This window comes from Symsagittifera roscoffensis, chromosome 2 (assembly GCF_963678635.1).
Source record: "Symsagittifera roscoffensis chromosome 2, txSymRosc1.1, whole genome shotgun sequence".
NCBI lineage: Eukaryota > Metazoa > Xenacoelomorpha > Acoela > Convolutidae > Symsagittifera > Symsagittifera roscoffensis.
Window position 1 is genome coordinate 66,594,009 of NC_087063.1, and position 25,176 is coordinate 66,619,184.

At 33.5% G+C, this 25,176-nt stretch overlaps 3 protein-coding genes across 16 annotated transcripts in view; 2 read left to right on the forward strand and 1 right to left on the reverse strand.

The window, feature by feature from the left end:
- LOC134840218 (androglobin-like) overlaps positions 1-25,176 on the forward strand; it is a 606,395-nt gene that overhangs the window by 304,664 nt on the left and 276,555 nt on the right. The gene's annotated exons all lie outside the window — the stretch shown is intronic.
- Positions 143-17,110, forward strand: LOC134840221 (uncharacterized). 2 transcript variants are annotated; one of them, XM_063855955.1, is made up of 11 exons: positions 143-413; positions 5,803-5,988; positions 6,314-6,489; positions 6,753-8,219; positions 8,867-9,133; positions 9,739-10,030; positions 14,071-14,668; positions 15,134-15,318; positions 15,532-16,102; positions 16,409-16,537; positions 16,924-17,110. In XM_063855955.1, exons 1-10 carry the CDS (start codon positions 289-291, stop codon positions 16,517-16,519), a joined length of 3,978 nt encoding a protein of 1,325 aa, XP_063712025.1. In that variant the 5' UTR covers positions 143-288; the 3' UTR covers positions 16,520-16,537; positions 16,924-17,110. The 2 variants fall into 2 exon arrangements, with proteins under 2 accessions (XP_063712025.1, XP_063712026.1); XM_063855956.1 differs by lacking the exon at positions 16,409-16,537.
- LOC134839581 (uncharacterized) lies at positions 21,864-23,666 on the reverse strand. Its single transcript, XM_063855183.1, has 2 exons — positions 23,207-23,666; positions 21,864-22,995 (listed from the first exon to the last, which is right to left on the reverse strand). The coding sequence occupies exons 1-2, from the start codon at positions 23,457-23,459 to the stop codon at positions 22,592-22,594; spliced, it is 657 nt and encodes a 218-aa protein (XP_063711253.1). The 5' UTR covers positions 23,460-23,666; the 3' UTR covers positions 21,864-22,591.

Below are 25,176 nucleotides of genomic sequence, written 5' to 3' on the forward strand. Positions count from 1 at the left end.
TTTCTACCATGTTTTTATATTGAGAGAAACTAATGGTTTAAGCAGATCAATGTATCTCCTTGAAATATTTTCTCCAGTTATTGTGACAACGGATTAAAACGTTGCAGGTGCATCAAATTTGCTGAAAAATAAAACGCTGGTACGTTCTGTGTGACGCGTAATTTACAAACAAAAGGTTAAAGCGAGTTCTATCCATTATTCTAAAAAGCTCTGGTGGTATTTGTTGTCCTATTTCATTGCACTAGAAGAAGTGGTTTAAAATTCCTTAAAAAGAAGAAGTTATAAATAATGAAGCAAAGGAAACTGGTGGAAGTGACTGAAGATAACTTGGAGGACCTTCTGGCTTGTGATGACATTTTCCTCGACTTCTTTAATGTCTTCTTGTCATCACTCGCCTTCTCAATTCCTCTACGGTAGGAACAAATTTGTCACATTGTTTTTCAAAAGCATTTTTTTTCTCCATAATTGTGAATGTATTTCAGTTTGTAACATCGATCAAAATAAACAAACACAAAATGGAGGAGATAGATAACAGCGAAGCATGTTTTAGGAGAATCTCACCATGTTTGTTTTATGAACAAAAAATAAACTATCAATAAAAGAGGAAAAAAAAACTTTTTTCTTGTTATCTATATTAACTTTTAGTTTAGAAAAAAAAACAATCAACCATCTCTTTTTCTTAACGTGCAGCTAGAAATATTGAACACAAATTGAGTATATTATTCATAATTAAAAAAAATTCTTTTCTGTTTTTATCGAAAAAAAAAACTAAAATTTTGAGACAAAATCGTGATTTTTGAAAACTACGGAGAATTGGAACGTCATATTTTGTGCCCAAACTTGGAGCTCTGAATCACGACCTGGTAAATGTTAACCCTGGTTTTTGATAATAAGGAGAGTGATAAACAATGGATTTTGTTCGCTCATGATTTCCTAATGTACAAAAATTTAATTCTGTTGGCAACGGATAGCACCTGTGTTGTACGTAATGACTGAGAATCAATTGGCATAATCCTATTTCCTTGAAGAATGTTTTATAGCGGTTTAAAGACTCAATGATACGAATATAACAGGGTTGAACTCTTAAGCAATCGGATTTATAAGGAACTACCGCATGGAAATGAAGTTATCCGCGCTCTCTTAAATCAAAGAACGCTTGTACGGTGTCGTCAGTATATACTTCACGACTTTCAGTCTTATCGTGACAGCTATTTTCATGTCCTGAATCATCGTTGAAATCTAGACTGAGATGAATGTTTTTCATACTTAACTAGTGGACTGGTGGGCTGTGAGTGTAGATTTGTGTTATGGTGAAATTCCTATTTTTTTCTGTGTCTGAAAGCAGAAAATGTTTTTCGGCAGGTCATAAATTCCTGATAACAATCCAAACAGCGTACAATTTATCTGCGAAGCTCATGTGTGAAACAAATGAAGAGATTGAAGAACTTCATTTAACTTTGGGCGACAATTCGTAATAGTCGAGAATTCGTAACAAGCGACCAATTCTTAACAGTAGTTGAATGAGGAACACTGATTCACGCGCACTATTCCTTTCGTGCAGGAAGATGTAAGCGAAGCAGAGTCAGCGGATGCTACTTACCAATGCCTTATTACGATATGTCGCGTGTTTAAAGTTGTCGCTTGTTACGAATTGTCTTACTAGCCATATATTTTCCATATTATTGTTCCGACTTTCGATACGTAAGTAACGGAATATTTGTGCTCGGGGTGGGTTTTTTTGACGTTATTACTCATTTAATTTTTTGACGTTATTACTCCTCCATAAATCCTTAAAAGGCAGTCGGAACATTCAGGGCTTCGCCCTGATACGAGCAGTCTTGTTGTAGTTTTCAGCGTAGTTTGGTTTTCAACGCGAATGACTGGGTGTTTTGACTTCGAACTTTTGCGGTTGCTTGAATTAATTTTCAATTTTAATTTCTTTTTCAAATAAGTGAAACTGAGAAGTATATGAAATTTTCACTGCATCTGGATAGTCTTAAGCTCAACTGTTGCCTCATGTTCATGTAAATTAAGTCTGCAATTTTAGGTAAAGCTTGAATAGATAGTAAGAAATGGTACGTTGATGCATTTAGTTTTTTGAATCAATCAAGACCCCAAAAAGCGTTTTTTAACTCTTAGTTTTTCTATGTATTATATATTTTTGTCATTTGAAACAAGTCAAAATTAATATAGTTTTTTCTTATGTGTCCTATATATTAACGTCATTTTATTTAAAAACACTAGTCGATCGTAATATTTTTTGTCAGACTAATTAGTCTTGGTTGAAACTTTTATTCCATGATTGCTTGTAAGAGTTCAGAAAGTTTAGTAACAAAAAGGTTAGAAAAGAAAGATTAGACAAAGAAAGATTAGAAAAAGAAAAATTAGAAGAGAAAAATTAGAAAAAAAATAGAAAAAGAAAGATAGAAAAGAGAAAGTCAATTAATGGTTTTGCGACTAGAAGTTAAAAATGTCATCAATATCTTCGTCGCACTTTTGATGGTTGTCACTTTATGATGAGTGACGCTTGAGGGGGTGCTCTTGCAGAATTTCACTTGCCGTTGTTGAGTGAGCCTTGAGGAGTACCGTCGCAGGGTTTCACTTGCTGATTTTAAGAACCTTGAGGGGGTTACCCTCCCAGGATGTCCTGAACCTTGATGAGTGACCCTTGCAGTATGTCACTTGCTGATCAGTGACCCGTGAATTCTAATTTTGTCAATATTTGTCTCCAGATTTAGAACTGTAGTCGTTATGTTTTTTTTTGCCAGATTGGTTGGTCTGAGTTGAGAACTTTGAGTTCCTGCTTGCTTCGTAAGAATCATGAATCAATTTAAGATTTTTGTAATTAGAAGTTGGTGCTGTTGTCATCAACACTCTTTGACTCCGCACAACCCTAAGTCATTTTACTCTTACTTTAGAATGACAATTTTCACGCTGCTATCAATCTTAATTTTCTATTAAATCTATTAAAAGTATGTGACAGCTATATCTTTGACAGCTATGTTTACTTTAAAAAAAATAACTATTAAGCTATAACGTAAATTGCAATGCTTCCAATTTTTTTATTTTCCAGTTTGAATTCCGTGTTTATAGCTCCAAGTTTAAAATTGGCAAACCAATACTGGTATGCTGTCAGGACTTCCCATCTTTTGCGATTTTGGCCTCCATATTTGAATAATCAAATCCTTTTAGTTTAAGAGATGCGGCATTTTTTGAGATCTATCAGAAATTGCTAGAAAATTATATTTAAAAGTTTAAGCTATAACGTAAATTGCAATGATTCCGATTTTTGAACCCTGTAGTGGAAAATTTGATTTTAGAAAATTTAAAAGACTTGAAGTTCTCAAGCTTGTATTTGGGTACTGTGAGTATATTCACAGGAGTTCTATGTTGAAAATTTTGCAAACTAAAGCGACTGCTCAAATGCTTTTAGTTTGCGAAATTTGACGTTTGTAATGTATTTTTTTTTTCAAATGGTCAAAGAAATTAGATATTAAAAACATCACAAAAATTTAAAGTCCTTATCTATATAGTAAGGCCTTCTCAGGTCACGCCTAAGGGCTGCGAGTTTTTTCTTTAAAAATGTCTGCTTAAATCTTTGCAGTTTTTGAGATGCAACGTTTTTTGTTCAAAAATTTAAAATTTGAATTTTTTTCTTCAAGTTTTTGAATTCCTAACCCTTAGTTTCAAATATGATTGCTCAAATTTTGTACTTTTCGAGATATGACGTTTTTTGTAATTTTTTCAAAAATTTTTTCAGAATCTAAAATTAAATTTTTTTTTCACAATTTGGAATTCCTTGCTTTGGAATTCCTTGCCCTGAAATTTGAGAATGTCAGAGGACTCTCAGGGGTTGCGAATCTTGATTCCAAATATAAAGGCTCAAGTTTTTGTAGTTTTCGAGATATGGCATTTTTTCTGGTGATTTCAAAAAAAACTTAGAAAACTTTAATTTGAAGTTTCTCAAAATATGATGTTCCCAAACCTGTAGTTAGGTACTGTGAGTACTTTCACAGGTGGAAAACCTTGCTTCCAAATGTTTTGCTGTATTTTTCAAAACTTTCAACGAACTCATATATTCAAATTTTGAACTAAAAAAATTTGAATGAACATTTTTACAAAACTTGAAATTAGCACCAGGTAATTAGGCGCAGTCAGAGTACGCTTAAAAGATACCGATATTAATTCCAATATCTGCGATTTATTATGAGTTTTCATAAATTCGAAGCACCAGAGCTGCGTTACACGCTAGTTATCTATAATTTACTGGGACGCGATTTTTAAATTTTTGGTTTATCTAGGTATTTTTTTCAGAATTTTTTTTAAAATAAACCAAGTTTTTCTTACTGTGTTTAAAACTAATAATGATGAAAAATAGCATGATTTGTTTCGCGTAACAAAAAATGATTTTCTCTAAATATTAGTTTTTTTTTCTACAACCACCAATGTTAATTGAGGTTTCAAGCTCGTGTTTTAACACAGGGCAAGATGTTGAAGCTAAGTTACGTTCTTCCATCACTTAATTTTTTTGTGAATGACTTAAGATTCTCTATTTTGTCCTTTGTATGTACACTAAATAAATGTCAGATGTTTCCGACTGGTTAAACCGGCTGTTGATTTGGTTTTTGGACATATTGTCTTTTTTTTTCACCTTAAATTGATTAGTTCTACGAAGATAGTATATTAGAATCGGTATTTCTATCCCTTAGAAAATGATATCGCTTTTGTTTTTGCTTTCAGTCAGCAATCCATCGAACAAACTTTGTTTCGACTTTTGATGACAAATATAGACCTTTTTTTAACAATACATTTTTGATTGACTTTTTTTAAATTCAAAAAGTATTGTTGTCCTGGACTCAAATTTAAAAAGAAGTTTTATCTGTGATCATTTTGATCAAGTTATGGTTGTTTAAATATTGCCAATATGGTTATTTTCGGACAAACAACGCAAGACAGATTTTGCAATATTACCGCTTAAGAGGAGACTTAACCTTAGATTTTTTTTAGAAATCGTTCCAAATTGGTTGAGCCAACCTACGTTAGTAAGAGCAAAATCTATCTCTTTGTATTTAAAATGGCGCTTGGGGATGATTGAAAAAACTCCAAAAAATGGAAAGAACTCCAGAAAAAACTCCAAAAAAAACTCCAAAAAATTTTTCAAATTTTTGTAAAAAATCTTTAATTTTTTAAGCAGACGCTGCTCCATTGAGTTTAGCATTGAGTTAATACTTAAGACACTAGTGCAATCATCGGAAGAATAGTGCCTTGTCTTTCCAAGAGCAATCAAATTGAATAATAAGAAAGAAAGATCGCGTGTTAGCGTAAAATTTTTTTCAAAAGTGTGTTTTTTTCACATTTTTTTACATTTGTTTCATACCAGATAAGCAACAGCTTACATTGCATCTCGAAATTTGTTCACACACCGACACTGCGTGTCTCAGTTCATTCACAATTTTAGTCGATGCAATATACAGCTGTTGTTGATCTAGTACCTATTTTATTACTTGCAATATTTTGTAGAAAAAAAACGTGCATTGAGAGACAGTTTTGTACATTTGTGCATTTTAAAGCTCGTTTTTGCCGCTTTCTCGCTTCTGTTTGCAAAGTTACAGCTTTGCTGTGTAGTCATTATTGCGAATTGAAAAAACGGCACATGTTTTTTGATTAAAAAAACGCAAAAAAAAAAGAAAATTTTTTTTCAACATGATTGCCGTGGCTGTCCTTGATACTGTTACGCTTCTGATTGATTTGCTCCAAAATCAAAATGCATTCGTAGTTATTTTTAAATCGGTTCATTTTTAGATTTGATCGGCTAACAGGCACTTTGGTTCGCATTAAACAGGAGGAAGATTCTAAGGAAGCAAACAAAGATGCTTTTTCCATTAGTTCGATGAATCAGCCGCCTCAGTATGGAGCCAACGAGGAGCAGCGAGAAGCTATTCTGAGATGGGTGAAAAATGAACGACTAGTTTTCTTCCTTCAAACTAGGTATATATTTTAGCAAGAAACTTAAATATGAACATGAAAAATTACGATTAGTAATAGATAAAGTATCCAAAAACAGTGTGAACAATCACCCCTTCAAAATAGATACAAATTCAAGCTGTGATGTCTGCAAGTACTATGCTGAAATCTGATCGGCTGATAAAGATTGTTTTTAACCAAGTGAAAAATCTCTCTCCTAATTTGATTTAGGGAGGCGATTGTTTACTTGGGCCGGAAAAACTACCCTAAAATGCAAATATCATAAAAACTACTAAAAATATAACTGCTTTACTTATTAATGAAAAAAGTTATAATTTGAATTTTTAAGGTTATACTTGGAATATAAACTGTGTCGATACTTGGTAAGACCTTTACGACCTACGATGACGTCAGCAAATAGAAATGGATCTCGGTCGCAATCTCAGAGCAAAGCCAACTCACGACTCAGTGCACGACTGGGGGGTGTTTCACGAACTGACGAAGTCAGCTCGGCCGACAGTCTGGGTACTTTTGTTTTTTAAGAGCCTAGTCTCTTTGGTTTGGCCGACAAAGTAAGACTATCATCTGAAAATTGACTTTTCTGCTTATGTAAATAACACGTAAGTTTTTTCATTAAACGCTAATAAACTTCAATCTTCAACTCCAACAAATTTGTCTGCTCTTAAGTTAATTTTTTTTTGAAAATGCATTGGAAGAGATTTACAGAAAAGTTCATCATTAACATTGATTGTTTTTAAGACGACAAAAATTGAGTAATTTTGTTCCAGCTGGTAACAAGTCATGCGAAAGCAGTGAGTCATACGAGTATCAAAACTTATACGAGCAACTGCAAGCTGGCTTCCGATACTTAAGACCTGGAAGTCGTGCTTTCAGCCTGCCGGTATACTTGACCCACCTTAGACATTCAATTGCGACTAACTCAAACGCGTTTCCAAACCCCAATGGTAATATTGTTGTGAACACATTTGAAAAAGAGAAAACCCAGTTTTTGGGGATTTCTGGGGAGAAAAGTAGCAACGGAAGTGAAGTGAAACACTTAACAAGTAACTGTGTGTCTTCGGAAAAACGGAGTTCGACCAATCAGAAGCAATCTTCAACAAACAGAGCTTCAGAAGAATCGGATCTGTTGGTGAACAAAAGTGACTTGCAAAGAAGGTGCCAAAACTTCAATTTAGATGACACTGAAATTGAAAAAGAAAACGATGAAGAGGATGAAAATTTTGAAGATGATGAAGAAATAGCAATTGAAGAGGTTGATGATAAGCTTGCTTGCATCGAGTTTGACGAAGTGAACGACCAAGATAATTTAGTTGTAGTGAAAGATTTGGCATCCACCAATGAAAACGGCGCTAACAAAATTGCTGCCGAAAATATAAACAGTTTGCAGGAGTCCAAAGAAATCATTTTTAAAAATCGTGAAATAATGAAAGAGTTTACAAAGTTTCTGCAAGGTACGCAAGGCGAGACTTTGATGAATTTTTGGATAGATTGTGAGCAGTTTCGAGATGATATGACTCAATTTGAAGAACTAGAAACTCATGAAATTCAGTCAAAAGTTTATCTTCACGCTTTTCGTGAACTCTTGGATAAATATGGGTTGAAGTTGACAAATGAAACAAAAACGCAGCTTATCAATGAACGATCGGATAACTTCAGTCCAGCTATATTTTCCAAAGCACAATACGATGCTTTAAAACGTCTTCGATGTTACTGGGTTCCAAGATTTGTAATTTATTGTCAAACTAAAGCTGGAACTTATGGCACGTACAACCTTGAGAGCACAGGTTTGGATATTGTATCAAAAGAAAAATCAGACAAGTTTAAAACACCCGGATTCGAAACACTGACTACAATAGATTTCTTGCCTAGTTTAAACGTAGCTCGCACTCTAAGTGTGCAACCAGAAGTCTCATGGAGTGACGCAAGCAACCCGATGGTACCCTGGATCAAAGTTCTGGAAAGCGGCAAACGTCCAGACGAGCGAATCAAAAGTGCCAATCGTAACTCACGACTCAAAACAGCGCCTTCAGCTTTCAACTTTGTGTCGGAAATTGATCACGTGGACTTTAAGTCGGAGAATATTGTGAGTTTGATTATGGGCGAAGATTTGATAACTTTGGACGAAGTCACGATGTGTATCGTTAAGGATAAGGACTCGGGTGGGCCCTTTCAGAGATACCTTCAGCAGATGTGTCTGAGTTCGGACTCGGTGGAGCAAACATTGACATCACTAGGTAACTATACTTTTGAACATCAATTTGATGTTAGTTTCACAGTATGTACTCCTTTTTGTAATTGATTAGCATCCCCATTCAATCTCATGTACCACAAGTAAACGTCAGATTTACTTTTATAGGTCAATTTAAAGGAAAGTTCAAGAACTGATTGTATTTACGCCAGTTATAGTGTATTTATACATTACTTTGTATCTTAAAAAATTTTAATCAGTCCAGGAAGCTTAAATTAGCACACTTTCTCTTCGAAAGAAAAAAAACAGTTGAAAATTTTTTTAAATTCAATGAGTGAATAATTGTGGAGGCACTTTTTGTGCGTCTAGCACAGCAACCAAAAATTATGCTTTTACTTAGTACTTACTTGCAGCTTTTCTTTGATCTTCTTCACCTTCAAAAAAGGGTCATTTTTTCTGTTTTCTTTTCAAAAATTCGCTACTGGATATCGTAAAAAGTACCGAAGGGAGACCCTATCAGTGGTCATCAGGGCCGTATCCCGGAGATGGTGTGGCCTGTTTCTTCCCCAGTTCCGCTACTGGCTCGTAAAGTCTATAATGAGAACGAACCTAATTTTTAAGCTCAAATATAGAGAAGCTGGTTCTATGGGTATTTGATATCCGTATCCAAATTGCATTTCACACTTTTTTCAGCACAATACCTCTACTGGCAGGACATGTTAGAGCTAATGGAGGCAGAGCAACGCGTGGGCGACAGACTCATCCGTCTGAGCAATGCTTGGGGTATTTTCAACAAGTACTTCACCACTACCAGTCTGTGGGCAGTCACCAGAGATATAGTCCAGATAGAGCAGCTGAGGGTGGCTCTAGAGGAGAGGGCGAATGAGAGAGATGTGAATATGAAGTGTTCACATGTGTTCAAAGGCATCACTGAGAACATTTTAAAACAACTCAAGTCGCGTGAGTAGTTTCTGTTTTCAGTCAAATCAATTAGATTCTTTTGCTTATTTCTATTAGAAAATATATCAGAAGTTATATCAGAAATTAGGAAGCCAAGTTAAATCACTAAAAAATTTACAGGACCCGGAAGTCCTTGTAGTAGTTTAATAAGTTGAAAACTTGGCAGGATTTTGCGCCGTCAAAACTGAAATGATAGTAAACAAAAATCAGCTTGAAAAGGAAAAGCATTGACCAGTGTATATTAGTTTTGCTGCAAAACTACCAGCGTTACCGCGTAAGAAGCCATTGATTAATATAATTGAGTTAAGAGCCACAGTTTACCACTCAATTTTGCAATGAAGGTTGACCAAATTGGCTTTGTACTTTACTGATGGTCAACCAGAGCCAATTATTGCGCGTCAAAGAATCAAAATTCGTTCAATTGCAATTTTTTTTTACGCTTATTCACAATTTGTCATTAACATCAACCGTTCTTCTAGCGTTTTTCAAAATTTTGTAGCTTAGTTTTTGAGCTGATTTATTGAATATTTGCTAAAAAATGAGCAAAATTAGGCCAAAACTTGTGTTTAAATTGTCAATCTATAGCTGTTCCAAAAATGTTGCAGAATGGATTGACTACGCCGTCAAGGACTCCGAAACGCTAGAATCATCTCTGGACTTCGACTTCTCGGCAGAAGATGATTGCAACAAACAGACTACTGGAACAGACCATCAAGACCAAAGAATATCACGTGATCTAACAAGAACAAATAATATTGCAATGGTTAACAGAGACAAGCGGGAACCTAGGGTGACGCTGCAGAACAGAGTGGTCGTCAATGAGGAGTCGACTTTGGCTGAAAAACAACTGAGGTTGCAGAATGCATTTCAGATTGCTCAGGATATTGAACAGTACAGGTTACTTTTTAAAATTTGCTCTCAGTTTTTTTTAATTTTTATACTTTTTTCAGTTCACTTTTGATCCTAGTTTGCAACATCTGTGCAAAGTTTTAATAATGATATTTTTGCATTATACTTTTTTCGACACAAAAGTATCCTGTAATCGGAAACAAAACCTATTGCTCTTCAAACATTTTTTTACAAATCTGTAAAATTAACCTTGCTTGATTTTGAATCTTTGGTTATTTTCAGGCAGCTGTATGTTTAGTTCTGAGGTAAAGCGCCTAGATTTTTGTCGATGCTTTTTTGGCTTCCCGGTTTTTGACTAAAGTTCTGTCGGTTTAGTTCTCCAATGAGAAATTCATAGAAATTTATACGAGCTCGTGTACTTTTTTAATGACATATTAGAAGCTTTCTTAACACAATCTAGCCAGCGGACGTTGTGCAGTTGTGCTTCCTAATTTTGGTACTTAGAAAGCATCCGCCTGGTTTGTTATTAGCTAGGGTTTGCCGTTACGAATAGGCGAAGACGAGAGTCTTTAATCTACAGGTTGAGGTTTCGGTATCTGCGCAAAGCAAAAATACGGTAGCTGCGCATGGAAATTGCGAGTTTCATTGTTCAAGGCCTGTATTTTAAAACGTTTTGCTATTAAGCTTTTGACCTTTTGTAAGCCGGTTTTTGCCAATTTCTCAATGAAACTCTTAATATCGAGGTCGGGTGTTCGGGTCCGGCACATGTCAGAATTTTCTTAGTTATTTTGTTTTTTTATTGTTTTACGTTTTTTTTCTTTTTTTTACCATTCAAGATATACGTTTTTTCGCAAAGCGCAGTTCCGCTTTAGTGTGTATAATTGTTTCACCATCCATTGCTCTCTGGGGTAGTTCAATATGCATTCCGTTTCTATGTAATAATGAGTTTTAGCCTAAAGGATACTGCCGTTTTTAATTGCAGTAAGTTTTACACCTGCGAAGCGTAGTGTATTTCAACAAAAAATTTTTACAAAGACGAAGCGTATTGTATTATTTCGAAGAACTTTTTTCAAACCTAAGTCGCAAATAAAACTGCTCATTCGGTGACTTTTTTTGGTGTATTTCAATTTATTCATATTTAAAAGCCTGTTTAATCATAATTATTTTGAAGGCATATGTTGTTGCTTTATTTTTGGCTAGTGTTAGGTCCTGTTTGAAAAAAAACCGGTAATTATGAAACTGTATGGGATTTGTTTTTTTTTTATGTTTTTGTTTCGAGACGCTTTGAAAAATGTTCGCAGAACTTCAATTTTTCTCAAAAACTACTGTAACGATTTTAAAAAAAATTGTACCAATGTAAAAACCGGTAGCTCTTCTGTGTGCCTGCATTATGCTTGTCTCATTTGGTTTTACCTCACGTTCTACAGCCTTCGAAATTTTCAGTAGAGAGGTTTTCGGCCTATTTCTTTTGAATTTTTTTCATTTTCTCAAATCCTAAAAGCACAAGTTTGAGATGAAGAAATAAATGTAAAAAAATAAAGGAATCTCCCCTTTTCAAGCGGCTATTCCCTAAAATTGGGTTAAAAAGGTTGACAATTTTGTTGTTTTTTCCTAAATTTTTCTCAAAAACTACCCTGCCAAATTGAAGATGAATGTTTTAACCCAAAAAAAACAATCAGTTATGCAAATCTTTCCTGAATAAAAAGTTGTGCTCTGCCTTTTGAAAAAACATGGCTTTTGAGAATATCCAATATTTGATTTTTTTGCCTGTTATTTGGAAACTCATTCTTTTTGTTTGAAAAAACTAACCTGCTGTTTCTGAGGTTGATTAATCATTCAAGCACAAATGTTGCTAAACTTTTCCCTGCGCAAATTGTTTGACTTATTTGTTTGCGGAAAATCTGATCTGGATTTCGGAAAAACCCCTTTTGTGAAACTTTTACTGTTTTTCTCGAAACTTCATCACCATTCTCAAAAAATACTAGCTAAATCTGATATCAAATGTTTAATTCAAAACCCAGATTATGCAAATCTTCCCCGCATAAAAGGCTTTTTGCATGCTGTAAAAAAAGAAATTTTATGGATTTACAAAAGTCAAATTTTTAAATTTTTGATAGGTTGTGTGATTTATTATTTACTTTTCCGAAAACTACTCAGCCAAATCTGAGTTAAACACTTCATTTGAAAGAGCGATTATTAGTTTTCTCCTATAATTAAGCAACTATTCCACTGCTTTAGCAGAGCAACTACTAGGGTACTGCCTATATGCATTTTTTTGAAAATTTTGCTTTTCCGTCTAAGTACAATATATGATTTACAAAATTAAAACAGAAGAATTCAGCCCTTTTTAGCAGGTCGGAGTTTCAAATTCGGAGCAATTAAATATTTTTTTTGGTCGAATTTGTGCTGCGTAGCCTTGGCAGTTTGATATAAACTGTAGTTGCTTTATTGGTGGCTAGTAATATAAAAATACAAGCGGTCGTGGAGCAAATGCGAGAGCTTGATACTACTAACCTCACCAAGTTTTTTTTCTAAAGTTGTCTCTGTAACTTTTCCTTGTTTCACTTTGTTTTGCCTGTTTAGAGCTCTTTTTTGCATTTTCTTCGCTTGTGTTTGCGAAGCGCAGCCTCACCCCAGTGTCTAAAAATAGCATCTCTGTAATGCAGGGAAAAGATTTAAATTTAATCAAACTAAACGCACTCAAAAAAGTTATCGTGATGTTTGAAAGGGTTTTTTTGTTTTGAACTTTTTTCTATTAGAAGTTATGTCTACAATTTCTCCAAAAAGTTAGCTAGAAGGAAAGTTTTTAGATTGTGTAGCATATCATTAACGCTCATGTCTACCCAAATCTCTATTGTGGAGATATTGTTGATGAAAACAATTTCAAAAACAATCAGGTTTCCAAAAAGAAGAGTCTTTGTTGGAAAATTGTATATTCGATCCTAGTCAGCACTTCCCTTATAACCTCCTTGTGACTAGGTTTGAATAATCTGAGATATAAGCAAATGAATTGGGAGTAGTGAAGGGTGCTAAAAGTTTCCCTTCTCTTTGTTTTTTATTAATCCATCTCTGTGCCGCATGTTATGCAAAGCTCCGCTTTGCCTCTGTGTTACATTTGATTTCCGTTTCGAGAAAATATGCTCAGTTGCACTGGGTGTTTGTGGCATGAATTTATGTCAAGACCTTTCATATTTTTCTTGAAACTATCTGATGCGTTTGTTGAATGTGATATTTCAAAGAGCAAGCATTAAACAAATTTTGACAACGAAAGTTTTGTTACGATCCCGCACTGACAAAAATGGATTAGGATCGATTTTAGTATGAAAAAAGTACGTTGATTAAATTTAGATCAATTTTACTATGAAAAAAGTACGTTGATTAAATTTAGATGAATTTTAGTATGAAAAAAGTACGAAGATTAAATAAAAAAGATGAAAATTGATTTGGATCAATTTAAAATCGATTTGAAATGATCTTAAATCCCAGCTAAAAAAATTGATCCATATGAATTTTAAATCAATTTAAATGCATTTTTTTCAGTCTGAATTTGTTTTTATTTTTAAGGGGATTAAAACGGATTTAAATCGATTTAGATTGATTTTTTTCATTCGAGATTTATCAGTTTCGAATTTTTGTTGCATTTATTCATTGCCTATCATTTTTGAGTTTACATCCATAGCGTATTGTAGCATAAAAAAGATCAAACGAGAAGACCAAAATATCGATAAAATTCTATAATTTTCTTTATATTTTTATAGTTTATATTTAAAAAATCGAGAATAAAAAATTCCAACAATTCTTTAAAGGGTGTTTTTTCGCCTTGTTAGCAAAAAAAAACGATTTTAGTGGGTCTGAAAATCCATCCAAATCGATTTAAATCGATTGTTTTAGACATTTAAATCGATTTAAACTTTTCAAAAAGATCGATTTAAATGGATTTAAGTTCGTAAAATGTACATTGTTAATCGATTTGGATCGATTTAAAATCAATTTAAATCGATCCGAAACCATTTTTGTCAGTACGGGATAAGCCTCCTCAAGAAAAAATATGCCATTTTTAAAATGGGTTTGACAATAAGTTGTTTTAGGAAAAAGCAGAGCAGCTTTCTCAGCCAAGCAAGAAAACGCAAAAAGAAAAAGAAGGTTCGCAAGACAGTGACAGTCGAAAAAAGTAATCACGCTGATACTTTAGCAGCTGAGAAACAGAAACAAGAAGAGGCGAAAGAAAAGAAGCGAAGGGCTGAAAAGGCGTCTCAGATCAAGACACTTTCAAGTGTAAAGGACTTTTTGACCCCCGATTGGCAAAGTTTAACTCGAGACTTTGTCAAGTACTGTGAATCTTACGAAGGGTTCAACACATTATTGCTATTCAGACTGTTTCTAGAAATTCAGAAATACAATAAATTAGTTCATCAATCGGCGAAAGTCAAAGACGTTCAATCACAACTCATATACACAACTTACTTGGACGCCTACGCGCCTTTGAGGGTCAATTTACCCAAGAAGTACCTAGTGAAAGAAAAATTAACCCCTGAACGGATGAAAGCGACGGAAGATTACATTGAGAAACAGTTGCGAGCTGCGGTTAAAATTTTCTACGAAGGTCATAAATGGTCTCAAGATCATTCAAAGACGAACAGAAGAATGTCGATTGGGGGAGCTAAATTGGCAGCTGAAGGTGCCCACGTGAGTACTGACCTTCACAAGGGAAATACAATTTCTGAAGAGGATGTTTTTTTTTGTTCGGCACAAATCTGAAACTTGAGCAGCGAAATAAGATAATTTACAATTTAATCAGTTCTTCAAAGCCTATTGTTGACATGTTGATTGGGATCGTGATGCAACTCTATATTTATTATGCCATAATTTTATGTAAAATTAATCAGGAAAATAATATTTTTGGCAATGAATTTTTGGCTACTAATATAGTTAATGCCAAATTGTTGGCAATATCGTCAACTTTGAGCAAGTGTAATGCTCATAAAACGTTCTTCTTAAGTTAAAATAGATTTTTGGCACCGTATTCTTTGTGCTCAAATGAGTTAAAAACTGATCTCAGCCATTAAAATTAAGCAGTTTTATGTTAATTAACTTAATCGTTGACCTATAAAGATACTTAACTATATAAACGTAGGTCATTTTCTGTTTCAGGTAGCCGAAAAAATCATTCCACCTATGTGGGTGAGGAGGAGAGTGGAGAATAGACTACCATCCAAGTCGGCTGCCCTGGCAGGTATCAGAGCCATCCCCAGTGAGGGCGACAGGAGCACCTTTTCAAAGATGCTGGCCAAGGAGACCACGTCACAGGAGTGCAGAGACATCCTTAATCAGTTCCAGTAAATAATGATTTACGATCTTAAGGAAACGTTTTTTTTTGCCTATTTTTTACGATGTATTTTTTTTCAATTAAATCACTGTCTTCTCAAAAAATTGTAACTTATTTACACATTTAAAATAAAATTCGAAACAATGCTTGTATTGAAAAAAAAAATTTCATCAACGAGCTTGATTATTCAAGTATGAAAGTGATTTGGCGTGCTTTTTTTCAGTGATTATTTGCAACAATATGGGGCCGACCAAGAATTGCCCTACATTTCAAACAGTCTGAAATTCTTCATAGAAGTCTACAAACTCACTCAATTCATCCACCAAGACCAACACGATGACGTTGTACTTAGACGAAAACTAAACGGCATCATCGACATTTACGTCGACTGTCATACTTCTGATGAAAAGATTCAGATCGAAACTTCAAGCGAACAGGCTGCAAAGATGTTGCGACAGTGTCAGATGTTCATACGAGGGTCAAGTAACAAAGGTCAAGGCAGAGGTCACCACTTGGAAGAAGTGTCCGAATTTGTTCAGACTGCAGATTTAATCAAAGAACAACTTCTGCAATTCTGGAGTGCATTTTGGAAGAAGCGAAACGCGGCTAAAGGTCAGAAAAGGAGTCAACATAAGGAAAAAAGTTTGATGGATATGGATCTTTTAGATGAAGATAACAAGGAAGGCGCCCCAGAGGAGTTTCAGATCCTGTTTGAGATGCCGAAGCAGAAACCAGTCGGGAACCAGTTCGGATCCAGCGTATCATTTACACTATTGGAGGGGATCAAATGGAAGGTAATTTTCTCAACACATCATTAGTTTCAACTATTTAGGGACTTTGCTGAAAAAATATTTGTTTGAACTCTAGATCAAATTGAAAAAATTGTTGCAAAAGAATGTTTGCACAACAATTTTTTTGTGGTCTCCGTTTGCATTATAACCTTTGATACTAGTTGTCATCAAACCATTAATTTTTTGATAAAATATATTGTCTGGTTATCTAGTCTTTGTGGTTAAACAGATTTGAAAAAAAAATTATTTTTGTTTATATATCTCCAATTGAAAGAAAAAATTTGGACCTGAGATTGAACTCATTTGCAGGGTTTCACAACGGACGAGACTAGTTCTCGCGACAACCTGGATATCTTCGGGGGTGCCTCCGCCTCACAGGGTGGGAGGGGGTCTGCCGCTTTGGCAACCCAGGCAGAGTAATGTGATGAGACCTCAAAAGTAAAAAAAAAACGTCTTTGCACGCTGCTTGAAGTTTATTTTCTCAAAAATTCACAATCATGTGGTTCCAATATCACATATATTTCCAATTCATACCGCGAGATCATTTACAGAACCCAATTCATGTGGAAAAAGATTCAATGCAAAAGTATAAAGAAAATTAAGGCTTACAGAATATTGAATCAATCTGATATTCAATAATGGGGATTTTTATGTGAAATCTACAAATTCAGTTTTCATACTCTTATTTGTCTTTTTTTCATAACCTTCATAACCCTTCTCTCATAGAGTCGATTGGTTTACTATGATCTCCATATACTTTGTCTTAGTCCACCACTTGTTTCAGGTATCCAGCTATAGTTTTGTTAACTTTGCCCATGTTTCAGACAATGGATTTCTATGAGAGCCACATTATGAACAATCAGCAATCGCAATGAAACGAGACAATGCCGGACCACATAATTGCAGCTTTAAAACATTTTAAATTTGGTGCCGCGATCTCTATCCAGGTCTAATTTCGAAGCCGATTCTGAAGTTATAATTGATATAGAAAATTAAAGACGCTTCTTAATAATTAACAACTTCATAAACCCAAAGTTTCTGAAAAAGTCTTTTAGCTTAAGTCCTACTGGTAACTGCACAGAGAAATCTAGAAAAAAACAACCCCTCCATACCTCTCATCAAAATGATCTCGATCTCGACATGAATCTATGCTGCTAATCGTTATTTTTCAAATTACTGGTAAATTGTTTAAAAGAATTATCTGGATGTGATTTTGATGCGTACGGAAACTAACATGTTATCATAAGGCGGTATAGTCAATTTTTTAAATATCGGTAATCTACAAGTCTTTAATTTGCAAAAAAAAATTTCAAAGCTTTTGAGCACCTTTCTACGTACTGGCTCATTTCTATCAATGGTCATTTTTGATTAACTGTTAATGAACGATTTGAAGACATTTTTTCAGATCAAGTGATTTTTATTGATTTTTACTGTATAGAAAGTCTTTTAAAAAGCTCAATCTTAAATAAGTTTTCGTCAAAAACTTTTCTTCCGATATTGTTTCATCATTATTTAAGTTCAGTTAGTTTTATCAAAAGGGGGTTTTATTCAAAAAAGTGCGATAAAGTAAAAAAAACTGTTTTGTAACTAGAAAAAAAATTGGTCAAAACAATTTTTTTCTGGTTTTCCTTATTATTAGTGAGACTTTTGCAATTCAGTTATGCCGAAGTTTTTATTTTGTTAATCAACTGCAACAAAAAAAGTACAACAATAGATAATCTGTGACATAAATATCAGTGCATACTTAAAAGCTGCATACTTACATGTAACTAGAAAACTCTTTATTTCTGACCTGAAATACTTTTTATCTCATCTGATTTCTGGTCTGAAATTCTTTTTGAAATGTTTAAGTTCTTTTGTAACTAAAAAATAAAAAAATTGGTCAAACAATTTTTTTTTTCTGGTTTTCCTTGATATTACTAAGACTTTTGCAATTCAGTTCTGCTGATGTTTTTATTTTGTTATTCAATTGCAACAAAACAAAATACAACAATAGATAATCTGTGACATAAATATCAATGATTTGAAAGCTGCCTACTTACACGTACCGAGAACATTTTTATTTCTGACCTGAAATACTTTATAATTAATCTAATTTCTGGTCTGAAATTCTTTTTGAATTGTTGAAGTTCTTTTGCAACTAAAAAATATAAAAAAAATGGTCAAACAATTTTTTTCTGGTTTTCCTTGATATTACATAGACTTTAGCAATTCAGTTCTGCTGATGTTTTTATTTTGTTATTTAATTGCAACAAAACAAGTTGCAACAATAGATAATCTGTGACATAAATATCAGTGATTTGAAAGCTGCCTACTTACACGTACCGAGAAAATTTTTATTTCTGACCTGAAATACTTTATAATTAATCTAATTTCTGGTCTGAAATTCTTTTTGAATTGTTTAAATTCTTCTGCAACTAAAAAATAAAAAAAATGGTCAAACAATTTTTTTCTGGTTTTCCTTGATTTTACTAAGACTTTTGCAATTCAGTTCTGCTGATGTTTTTGTTTTGTTATTCAATTGTTATTCAATTTATTTTGTTTTCAATTGGTCTGAAATTCTTTTTGAAATGTTTAATTAAAGCAGGGATTTTCTTAAATTTTTTTTTCTCATCTTAATTCTGCTCAGACCTTATCTAAATCTAGGCTACTTCCGGCTAGCAAAAAGTCTCCTGGTATGACTCGAACCCCCGACTCTCAGTTTTATACGCGGTTGTGCTAATCACCAGGCTACAGGCCTTGCTGAACATTGCTAGTTTTATTGAAATGAAACTTGTTATAACAAGTGTTAGCTTGGATTGTTTTGCCACTGTTATTGTGTATACTCGAAGCATGTTTATTTCGTTGCGGTTGAGCAGTGAACTGATTTCTGATTTTTTTTTCCAGAAACTGTTTATTACGAAACTAGAAAAGAAATAGATCACTTGTGCACAGAAAATATGAGAAAACTAGGCTAGATAATTTATTGAAAAGTTTTTATCTAGAAAAACAGCCTCCGTTGGGTACGGGTATGCAAAAATTTTAGAGCAAAACTTTTTTAACATCAATAAGAAAATGTAGGTTGGACAAAGAAATTAATATTTCCACTGATATGGGTAGTTTTTGATCGAAACATTTTATTGGTTTTGCTCAGTTCGCAGTTTTTTTGTCATTAATTCATTATGTAACCATTGTCTCCAAAGAACTCCTACTTCTTTCACTTTATTATCTGAAGCTGACTCAAAGCGTGCAATACGTTGATATCCTTTAATTTACTGCCCTACTGCTTAAACATAACTTAAACTGAAATAGGCTCATAACTAAATTTGATCTAAGATTCTTTTATTCACCTCAGTTTTACAGTTTTTGTAATTTTGCTCATGCATAAAACAGAGGAAGAAAAATTACTGCATATATATATATATATATATATATATATATATATATATATATATATATATATATATTGATAGTTTTTGTTTTATTTTGCGATGTACTTTTAATTGATTTTCAATTGCTGCAACTTTTGCAATGATGACTTTGTTTGACCAATACGATTTTGATGAAATTTTGTCAGAAAAAATTGATCCATTTAAACAAGTAATTTCAACTTTATTTGAAAACTAAATTTTCTTTTGATGATTAGACAAAATAATTCCCATTTCGCGCTTGAATCCCATAACTTTTTCTTAGGTCAGTCAGGATCAAAATTCCCACTTTCAGCTCAAGATTTTGATTTTTTTAATGAATAAGGGAAATAACCAAGTCAACTATAAATTAGCCTTGCACCAGACAATGTAACTGCTATAAACTTGAAAAGCTGTTCAAAAATAGAAGGAAATTATTTCAATTGACACCAGTATTCAATTGCTCTCAATTTGCTGCATTTTGTGTGCTCTGTCTACAAAAGCTAGCCTGAAAGCAAAATTTTTTTTCTGACTGACTTATATGGCCAGTCAAGTTTAAAGTTTTATTAAACCTTATTGTTAAACAATTGTCATTTTTTTCTTATTGTCAAAATTACGTGCGAACTTATACTTTCATATATTTCGCGTCCGAATCAACATTGTTAAGTTTCGCGTCCGAATCAACATTGCACGTAAATTTTTCCTTATTTGTCAAATTTACGTGCGAACTTATACTTTCAAACTTTTCGCGTCCGAATCAACCTTGTTTAGTTTCTCAATATTCATAACACTGTAGTTAAAACACTGTAAACGGCTTTCTAGACAAAAGTTTCAGCAAGATATTTCAGAGATTTCATTATTTTCTTATTCAAATTCATATGTTTATACATTGGCATGTCAACATATCGAAACATCATTTTGCCGAAATTAACAAGTGTCACCTTGCCAAAAACCGTATTATTTTTGATTTGGTTGGCTGCATCGATTACAGCGCTAAGGCAAAGCTGTTCTCATTTTTGTATACAAAAGACAAAATCTTTGTAAAATAATGTGTAAGAAATTACACATGCCTACTAGAATGACTTTGTTATTATCTAATTATCCCTGATAATAATGGTTCTGAAAAAATGATATAACCTCAGCCGACAATTAAAATAAAATATCCGCGTTTCGCCAAACTGATTCTTCACTGTGCTGAACTTACACCGTTTATATATATAAGCTGAGATTATTATAAAATTCTCAGCCAAAAATCTTTATTACAATTTTACAAGCGTAAAAATTTGTTAATAAAATTAGATACTAAAGCTCAAGGACTATTTTAAATACAGTTAATTTTCATCACCAGGTGACAAATTTAAAATTGAACTTTTATTCTATAACCGATTCAGGAATACTAGCAGAGTAACAAAATATTTTTGTTCGTTTTTCGAAGTAAGTGATGAAATATTTGTGCTCGGGATGGTATTTTATTCTCCAGACAAAGACGGACGGATGAAATATTTGTGCTCGGAATGGTATTTTTATTCTCCAGACAAAAATAGACTAGCTGTTTTTGACGGATTTTCTTAATACCTTTCGAAAGATATTGACCTGAACTCAGTTATGTGAGGATATTTCATCTGTGATCATTTTGCCGAATTGACATCCTTTAAACCCACTATAAATTCGAGTTCAGGCCAATAATTCTCGATTGATCTAGAAAAAAGTTCCGTAAAGATTGCTTTTTCGGGAAATTTGGGATAATTAACGCTTGATATAATTCGTCCTAATAACGTGCCAGCGGAGTTTTAGTACGTCCTAAAAATCGTTCGAAGTTGAATTGAGGCCTTTAATTTGGTCTTTGTGATATTTTGCTATATGCGAAATTCATCACTTTTTCTTTTACGAAATGATTGGGGAGATGGTTTTCAAGAAAAATTCAAAAAAAGCATTTTCTCAAAGCTAACACCACTCCATAGACCATAAAATGCAGTCGGGTCATTGCCCTGATACAAGCAATTTTGTTAAGATGTATTTTATTTTTGAGACCATGATACTGATATAAATTCAAGAAGAAAATTGTTGTAATTTTAAGCTGTTGTTTATGGATGCCAATCGCTCTAAATTTTTTTAAGAACTAAACGAAGACGAGGACAAATACAAAATGGCCACTATGACAATTTATACTATTCAATTTACTCAGATTTTTTTGACACCACCAAATATAAAAAGTTTCCAATACACGAAATATTTGAACGATTGAAGTTCATTAAGAAATCCGATCCAGGACAATTCCTTCTATGAATTCACATTTTATACAAACATGAGCCTCAAATTGAAATAAATCTATGCTTTTTAATTTATTTTGCTTAAATTCATTTTCGTTTAAGCCGACATAATGTAAATTGTCCTGGGATTTCAAAAAGCACTTTTACCATGACACTGACTTCTAATCAACGAATAATTTATTGTTAATTTAAGCTGTGGTTTATGGATGCCCTTTCCTCTAGTTTTCTCTTCAACAAATTAAATGACAAATTAAAAATTGCTGCAAAGAATGATTTAATCAATTAAATGGTTTGATGAAATAATTAATAATCCTATGTAGGATTATCTGGTTATAATAATCAAGTTATTCAGACTTTTGTGGAAACACAAAATTTTAATAACGTACAATACAAAATAAATGCGAACGATTGAATTTTAGTAAGAATTCTGATTCAGGACATTTTTTTCTATGAATTTTTTTTCATACATCTTTGAGCCTTATACTGAAATCAATATAAGCTTTTTAGCTTTTTTGGCTCAAATAATATATTGCTTAAATCGACATAATGTAAAATGTCCTGGGAGTTTAATAGGCGATTTTGCTTTCACCTCCCCCGCCCCAACCACGAGATACAAATATCAAATGTACTATGTAACCAATAATTTCTGAAAGTTGTACACATAACAAGAGGGGTTTTAATAGAATAATGAGAACTGGACAAGCAGCAAAAATTTAAAATACAGAATTTTGCAAGAGGGGGAACGGTAGAAGAGCCAACAAATTTACCTACGAATCCTCAATATATCATTGTAATTTATAGATATTTATCTTTTTCATTTCTCTAAGCTGAAGTTTCTATTGCCCGAGATCTTTTTTCAACCTCATAATGTCGTTTTCCACGCTTTCCAGTACTTTTGCGAAGTGTTTTTCTTCGCCCTCTGTTAATTTCAACTCGCCCAATTTTTGCTGTCCTTTCGAAGTTTTTGCTTTCACTCTCAGAAACCCGTGAAGTTTCTGCAATCGCGCGAATGAAGCCAGGATTGTATCTGAAATCTCTTTAGGTTGTTCAGAAATCAATTTTCTGATTTTCAGTTGTTGTTGGATATCAATTAGCAGCTCAAGTAAAGAGGTGGATTTTGAGCTCAGTGAGTCGGTCCAGCAGTTAGGAGTGTCTTTCTGCAATTGTTCAATTTCCGTGACCAGTTGTTTGAAGTCGGGAGATTTGCTTGCCAGTTCGCGCTCCAGTTGAATCAGCTCGTCTGAATAGACAGAAAAATGAAATAGTTTTTGTATTTTGTGTTCTAATTTTTTATTACTTTTTGTTCGCTTTCAAACCTCAAAAAAACAGCGTTGAATTTTAGTAAAAATTACAAAATTTTCTAGTTTTTCTACGAAAAATGACAAACATGAACTGAAAGGATTGTTTTGAGAAAAAAAGAAGCTTGATGATCGATTTTTCTGTGATTTTACCTCTGTTTTCTTGTTCTTTCTCTGGCTTTTCAAAAATGCGTTTTCTCTCGTCGGTTCCGAGAAGCGCTTGTTCAATTTTCAAGTTTCCCGATTCCTTAGCCCACGCCAAAGCATTCTTGCCTTCAACTTTGTAAAGAAGGAATTCTTCTGGAAACCCTGCATGCAATAGGATTTCCAATGCTTTCGAATCCGCGTCCTTTTTGCGACATATCAATGTCAACAAGGTGTTGTCGTCTGAGTAAATTTTCCCCATTTGTTCTTCTAAAGTTCCAACTTTCTTGGAAAAATTCAGGGCCCATTGAATATTTTCAACTGAATTGGTTTTGCAGCTTTCATAGACGAGTTCAGAAACTTTATTCGCAATTATGCATCGAACATTTTCGCCTATGACGTCGAAAAACCACGAAAGTAAGTCACAAAACTTCTGAGTAGAACTAATTTTCACGATCTCGAAGAAGAAGTCTGAAAACAGCAACGCTTAGTTTATTTGACTCCCCAAACATTAAAAGTTCTAAGCTGGCCCTCTCAATTATAAATAACTGATTGTTATTTAATATAACCTAATACTGATTGTTGCTCCGGTCAGAAAGTGAAAAATTTTACCTTCTAGTTGTTGTTCCGACTTTCGATACGAAAGTAACGGAATATTTGTGCTCGGGGTGGGTTTTTTTTTCTTCAGACAAATTTCGACTTTTTAACTAGCCATTTTTGACGGAATTTTTTTATATCATTCGAAAGCTATTGTTTTCCTGAGCTTGAATTTGAAAAGATATTTCACCTGTGATCATTTTTCGTAAAGTTATGGGGGTTTAAAGATTGCCATTTTGGCCAATTTGGGACAATTAACGCGCGATAAATTTCGCGCTATTAACGCGTAAGCGAGATTTAATCCGACTTAGAAATCGTTCCAAAATGGTTCAAGGAAGCTTAAATGCCATAATTGATTTGTTAATAGGCGCAAAATCTATCATTTTGTACTTAATATGACGTGTGGGGTGATGCTTTTACATAAAATCTCAAATTTTTTCAAAAAAAAATTTTTTAAATTTTTTTATTACATTGAAACGTTTCATGTTATTAATGCTCCATAGACCTTAAGAGGCAGTCGGAACATTCAGGGCTTCGCCCTGATACGAGCAGTCTTGTTTTGTTTTACATCTGGTTTATTGCTGGCTAGTGTTTGAAGCTTTTTAAACGCCCATCATGCAGATGCTAAGACGCTACAAACTTCTAAGCTCGAGGTTGGGGTTCGATATTAGATTTTTTTTAGTTTCAACATTTTTTTTTCATAATTGACCAGTGGTAAAGAATGCAATCTTATCAAAACCCTTATAGTCATAAGTAAGATTCTAATAAACTCAGAAAAAGATCCCAATGCCGTGAAAAAAATTGGTTATTTTGGTTCTTTAGAATTACTCACGTTTTTCTGGATAAAAAATTAACAGGAATAAAGAAAATGAAACTTTTTTTGAGTTCTTTATTCGACTTTTAAAACGCCGTTTTTTTAAGCTCTTTGTTCGATCGAGCCGGAATATTTGGTGCAGTTTCCGCAACAGCTGGCTTGCCTTTGTCTAGATTGTTTTCCATATTATTATGAACAAGATTTTTAAATGAGCAGCTGTAATTTTAAACAATAATTGAAAAACTGAAAATTGATTTAATGAAGTTTTCATTCAGTTTAGTAACAGAATTGCAAAGAGAATAGTGCTCGCGCGATACAATTTGATTTAAGGAAAAGTCTTTTTGTTGAGAGAAGATTTTTCAAATTTTTGACGCCAATACTTTACCTACATATTGCGGTCATCTCAGAGAAAATTAATTAACCAACCCCCCCCCCCTAAATTCGGTCTGAAAACTATGTTAAACTTTTTGCTGGCTTATGGTTCGGATCTCTTTTCTCAGTATACTTGAAGCAAAGTCAATCTCACATATCACAAACGATCAACTGCTTTTGTGTTATTTTTGTGTAA